The following is a 5,698-nucleotide window of genomic DNA, read 5'->3' on the forward strand; positions in this document are numbered from 1 at the left end:
TTACTGAAGCACATTTCTGAAGGCTATCGGAGGATTGAATAATTTTGAATGCACAACATACTCTGTTTCATCAGGATTCTGCAGTTAATGGAGCGGGCAGATTTTTCAGACATTTATCTCTAGCTCATTTCGTTCCTTTGAGCAAGCAAGAGAGATATGTGACACATGAAGCTATAATTAGAAATTAAGGCATCGTTTGGATAAGCTTTTTGTTTCAAGCTTGGGTTGCGAAAAAGTGTTCTTAGCGTTCGAGTTGCTTTTAAAAACATTATAATATGAAGCCAAAACACCTTTAAGCCCCAAAGGACAAAGCCTAAAATTGGGGTTTTGTAATTTGGGGCTTCAAAAGCACAAATCCTGAAGACTATCCAAACACGACCTTACTTATCATCCAAAGACCAATCAAGCAACAATGCAAAAGAAATAGTATTCCATAAATTAAGGATGACAATCAAGCTTCAGTTCTTGTGTTCATCTGATGAGTGTTAGAAGTGCTAGTGCTTAATAGTATATATCATACATCAAAAGTACAATTACAATTATATAATGCTTTCACACTGCAGAATTAAGTCAGGAACAGGAAGAAATACAGCGTTTTTAGCATATATAGCAAGAAAAAAATAAATACAATTTCTCGAAGAAGGATCTTCTTATAAGAATCAAATAACAGATGATAAACCCATGTAGGTCAATGTATAGTTATTACTTGATCCCAAGGGTCTAGCCTCTAGCCCTTGGAATTGGAAGTTGTGGATTGATAGAGCTGTTGATACAAGGCAACCATCCTGTTGTAAGTATCCATGTTATTTGGCTGCAAGGAAATCAAGAGACAATACAAATCAAAATCATGGTTTATCAAACTTGCAATTCAAAATCATGGTTTGGTTTTAATGACTGAACATGATCAGTCTATGTCCCTACCTGTGACTGGCAAGCAAGAAATGTGGACAATGGATCAGGCATGGTTGTGCTAGAAGAGGGCAAGCGATCGCCGGTGCCATCCCATGAAGGTAGGGTCATCAAGACATTAGGGTGGAGAACAGGGGGAACTCCGGCGATGTTGTTGCGCGTGACTGAATTCATGTCCATCGTCCCCATTCCCATGTTCATCCCCATGAACATGCCCATTTGAGCTAACATGGACATCTGAAGTTGCTGTTGCATGGTCATTGGCAGCATCATGTGTGGCATGCTCATCCTGCTCATCATCTGGACTTGGGCTTGTAGTTGCTTAAGATATTCAATCACTTCATCAAGCATGGAGGCTTTATCAGTCTGTAACAAACCAAGGAGGTCAAAATGCATATCATCAAAAGCATCCTACAAAAATCAAAGCTTCATGGGTTTGGGGTTGGCTGCTTCCATATCCATCCCTACCCACCTCAAACTTGATTGCAGAATTAGAAATCCATAGTCCAAACAGGGGATAAATTCTACTTCTGCAATTAGACAATTATCCAACTTTGATCACAATTCAAAGCATACAAGTAAGATAATCAAATCTAGTAAGTTCATCAATTGCATAGCAGATCCTGATCATACTATTATTTTGACTCTTTGTAGCCAAACAGCAACTAGAAGTTGAGAACCCTTAGGCATGGATTCCCAATTCCTCAACCCCCATTAACACGGATTTGGTACTTGCTACATCTGCATCATCTAAAGCCCAAAAGCAACCCTCATCCTCGGAACACTGTTCATCTGTACTGTCTAGTTACCGGCTCTGCCCTGTAGTATTTCATACCATTCAGGGGAAAGAAATCTTAGAAGACCGTAGCATCCAAACACACCACCAAAGAGTCTACACAAGTACACAACTTTACAACGACTGATCTCTGATTCCGGAACTGTACACTCCTACACTTTCCGACAAATACTGTCTCTAAGTGGACCTACCATGGGACCGATTTGTGTGGCTCCAGGCGAATTGTCCCCATTTCAAATGGTTGTGTGGACTAGTTTCATTTTGGGTCTTCTCCTTTCCGATTCCAGAGTTGCACATAACTCGTAAATGATTCTCAGCACTAATTTCTGACATGTTCCTTTCACTAAAATGCATGCATCTGAGAATATTTACCAAAGATTAATACAAAAAAAAAAAAGAGAAATGCCTATCATACCTTACTGGAATTTGGGACCAGTTTCTGCAAAGTCTTCATTCTTTGGTTGATCTTATCTCTCCTTTTCTGCAACAACACCACCATGAATTTTCTTTGTTTTAGTCATAAACTCTGATCAGCTATTAATAGAATTATTAGCCACTAAAAGAAATCAGAAAAAAAAACTAGACAAAAAGAGAACTTTACACGTTCAGATTGGTTATGAATTGCAGCAGCCCTGCTTCTCTTAGTTGAGATGGAAGATTTTCCTGTCTGGCCCTTCTTGTCTTCTTCAAAACCTGATTCCTTCTTTTAACATTAGAAAAGAAGAAGAAAAAAAGAAAGGAACCTGTTTAAAATCACTTCCTTGCCGATAATTTAAAAGAAAAAAAAAATGTATATACATGCAGATGCAACGGGAGCTTGCACTCAGAAAGAAGAAGAAGATGGGGCTTTTAGTTTTTACCTCAGGTCTGCTATGAGAAACGGAGTCATGGTCGTCGACCATTGTGGTGGATTTGGTGTAGGACGCCCGAGGGTGGCCGGTGCTTGTGTTTTCCGGCGATCCCAAAGAGGTGGAAGTGAAACCCACTTCGGTGTCCAGCTCGTAGGTGTCGAGCGTCATGTCTTGCCTGCTATTGTCCTTTCCGAAGGAAGCGCTGATGCTCACGCTTTGCTTGCTGCTTCCCTCGACGGGAACATGCTCCAGCCTCGGGCGTTTCTTGGCGAGCGCCTCCTGCTCCAGCCGGCGATCGAGTGTGCCAGTCTCGCTGGAGGACTCCAAACGTGTGGAGCAGGCGATGGCACACGTGCCAACGCCCGGATTGGGTTCCGGCACGCGGGTGCAATGGTCGTCGGCGGAGGTCGTCCGGTTGGTGCAAGGGACCAAGGCGTCCATGGTCATGGACTGGGCGGCGGCGGTGCCGCGCGGATCAAACCAGGGCACGAGGTCATCATCTCCGTTGAAGAGAGCCTTGCACGGGGCCGACGCCGAGCGTGTGGCTTGGCTGACGATGGATTCGAGAGTACCGCCAGCGCGTGGCTTCTCCCACGTGTACTTGGTGGTGGTGGTGGTGGTGGTGGTGGTGGTGGCGGAGGAGGGGAGGGGTTTGGTGATGGGCCGAGGGGGACCTAACCCGTGCAACGCCAACTGACCGTTCTCCCATGTCAGCTCTGTCACTTCGTAGTCCAACCTGCGCCGACGACCACCGTCAGTTCCACCACGTCCACAGTCCAACCTTTTAATGAAACAATAACAGCAATAATCAGTATAACGATGAGGCTAGCCTGGAGGATGATGAAAAGCTATGGCTTAATCTCGTTTAAAGCATTTACTCAGGTTTGCAAGCTGCAATACATATCAAAGAAAGACGGATCAGATTAGAGATTACATTGGGACGTCGGTGGCAGCGGAAACGGCGTTGGAGAGTGAACGGAGGCTAACCCCACCGGCGGAGGTGGGAGTTTCGTCGAGGTCCCAGCTTGGTACGCACTGATTCATCTTGAAAAAACGAAAGAAATATGTCTATTTGCACAATTAGTTGGTAGTACTAAGTGGTGGTACTTGGAGTAGTAACACCTGTGTTCTTGGAGAGAAGTGATAGATGTATGTGCTTCATCGATTTCTCAGAGATGGTTCTTCTTTTTCTTCTCTTTTCTCTCTCTGATCAGCAAGCAGCGGCCATGTTCAGATTGGGAATCAACCCATTATGGAGAGAGAGAGAGAGAGATGGGATGTCTGCAGGTAGGAAGATTGGGAAGAAGAAGGTGAGAGAGGAGCAGAGATTTATTAATTATGTGGTGAAGAAAAAGAGAGAGAAAAGAGGGTTGAAAAGAGAAAGCATGTAAAGAATATCTAATCTATATCTCATCCCAAACTCTAAAATCTCTACTAACTAATAACTAAAGAAGGGGTTGGGCCGGTTAGCTGGGTCCTTTTGATTATTGATGAGTCTCACTGTTTTTTCTTTTTAACAGTATTACGTTGATAGAGTTGATCAATTATAAGACTGTTGATGGCTTGGGTCTGGACCGTCCGGGTCAGGATACACAACCATTGAGAAGCCTTTAGCTAGGTGTTTTTGACAACCAAACTGCTAGTTTTAGACCTCCTATAACTAAAATGTATTTACATAATCACTTTGGGTCTTAATCAGATCGGAAACATTCTGAGTGACCTAGATTATTGACAGTCCATATATTGGGAAGGTAAGATTTGTATAGGTTTCTCTATCTTTTCCTTCAAACCAAACACAAGTTTAGTGAATAAGAAATGAATAGAGTGGGGGAAGGAAAATGCCTGTACGTTAAGCCAAAGCAAGTATCCCAATCATATGTAAAGGGATTATATTTAACACTCTGGAATAAATTGTCTCACCCGATAGATATAGGGTGTACACCAAGTAAGATGAATATGTTTTGACCCAACCTGTCAATCACATCTAAAATCTGATAAACATGGCACACCCCCAAGAAAATGACTAGCCTTATATCCTTGTTTGGATAGATTTTTATTTTTGTACTTTCAAAAATATTAAAGTATAAAATATATAAAATATTTTTATTTTGGTATTTTTGTTTTGAAAATCGTTTGGATAAAAAATTTTGAAAAGTATGTTTTTTAAAACAGAAGTATCATTTTCTTTTTGGCAGAAGTACGTTCATTTTTACTTCCAATGATGGTTTCCGATGCTTTTGGGGTCTAAGACCGATGACGACAATCCAAATCTAGCAATGGCGAGCAGAGGTAGAGTCGAGAGTTTTATCTAAGGATAATCACTTCGCACGAAAACAAAAGCACAATTTTGTCAAAAGCACGAAGTATAAAAAATTAACTTCGTGCTTTTGAGATTTTCCATACTTTTAAAAGTATGAAAGCAAAAAATATAAGTATATAATACAAACGCTATGTCGTGTTTTTTGTACTTTTATACTTTCAAAATACGAAAGTACTTTATAAAAGTCTATCCAAACAGGCCCTTAGGCTCTATTTGAGAAAAGTGCAAATATAAATATGTTCCATGTAAATACAAAATGTTTTTTGAATATTTTATTATTTTATGCTTCTTTTTTTATGGGAAAACAAGGGAGATATACATGCCAGACGGGGTAACTCTTCCCCACTAATCAGTTAAATAAAAATTGGAATGCAATATAAGGACTTCTTAGGAGATCACCCATCCTATTACTATTCTCACATAAGCACGCTTAACTTCAAAGGTTTTATGGAATCGGATACATTAAAAATGATTTGAATTTTTATGCTTCATTTGAAAAGAGTGCAAATACTGATTAGAGGTACAACTTGGATGGACTTGGCTTTGGATTTTTGTTTCAATTTGAATGGGCCCAAGCCTGTGAACTTTTGAAATTGAGCACCCGATTTGTACCCATATTAAGGATGTGCCCTTGCACCCACACCCTCCCCCTTCCCCCTTCCCCCTTTGCATGACTATGCTAGCAATCATGAACTCTTGAATTGAAATAGGGCTGCAACTATTATTTCCGATGGTAAGTCTGCAAAATGATTGGATTGAATTGGATATGGATTTAATCTGTTTAACATTCGGGTTCGAATTAAATATTGTCTGTCAGATTGA

General features: G+C 40.9%; 1 protein-coding gene across 3 annotated transcripts; it reads right to left on the reverse strand.

Annotated features, from left to right (window-relative positions):
• Window positions 1–495: 495 nt before the first annotated feature.
• UNE10 (basic helix-loop-helix (bHLH) DNA-binding superfamily protein) lies at window positions 496–4,340 on the reverse strand. 3 transcript variants are annotated; one of them, XM_010260614.3, is made up of 6 exons: window positions 3,491–4,340; window positions 2,566–3,337; window positions 2,307–2,405; window positions 2,121–2,186; window positions 922–1,275; window positions 496–811 (listed from the first exon to the last, which is right to left on the reverse strand). In XM_010260614.3, the coding sequence occupies exons 1-6, from the start codon at window positions 3,598–3,600 to the stop codon at window positions 728–730; spliced, it is 1,485 nt and encodes a 494-aa protein (XP_010258916.2). In that variant the 5' UTR covers window positions 3,601–4,340; the 3' UTR covers window positions 496–727. The 3 variants fall into 3 exon arrangements, with proteins under 3 accessions (XP_010258916.2, XP_010258915.2, XP_010258917.2); XM_010260613.3 differs by having other exon boundaries at window positions 2,307–2,408; XM_010260615.3 differs by having other exon boundaries at window positions 2,307–2,408; window positions 2,566–3,292; window positions 3,491–3,857.
• Window positions 4,341–5,698: the final 1,358 nt, after the last annotated feature.

Source organism: Nelumbo nucifera, chromosome 6 (assembly GCF_055504915.1).
Source record: "Nelumbo nucifera cultivar China Antique chromosome 6, China Antique-T2T, whole genome shotgun sequence".
Taxonomy (NCBI): Eukaryota; Viridiplantae; Streptophyta; class Magnoliopsida; order Proteales; family Nelumbonaceae; genus Nelumbo; species Nelumbo nucifera.

Bases quoted from the DNA above. Each gene is read 5' to 3' on its own strand.
- UNE10 (XM_010260613.3), bottom strand. From the start codon at position 3,600: ATGAATCAGTGCGTACCAAGCTGGGACCTCGACGAAACTCCCACCTCC. The intron at 2,409-2,565 runs GTAAAAACTAAA...TAATGTTAAAAG, and splicing joins TTTCTCATAGCAGACCTGAG to AAGGAATCAGGTTTTGAAGA. The intron at 812-921 runs GTAGGGACATAG...ATTTCCTTGCAG, and splicing joins TTCTTGCTTGCCAGTCACAG to CCAAATAACATGGATACTTA.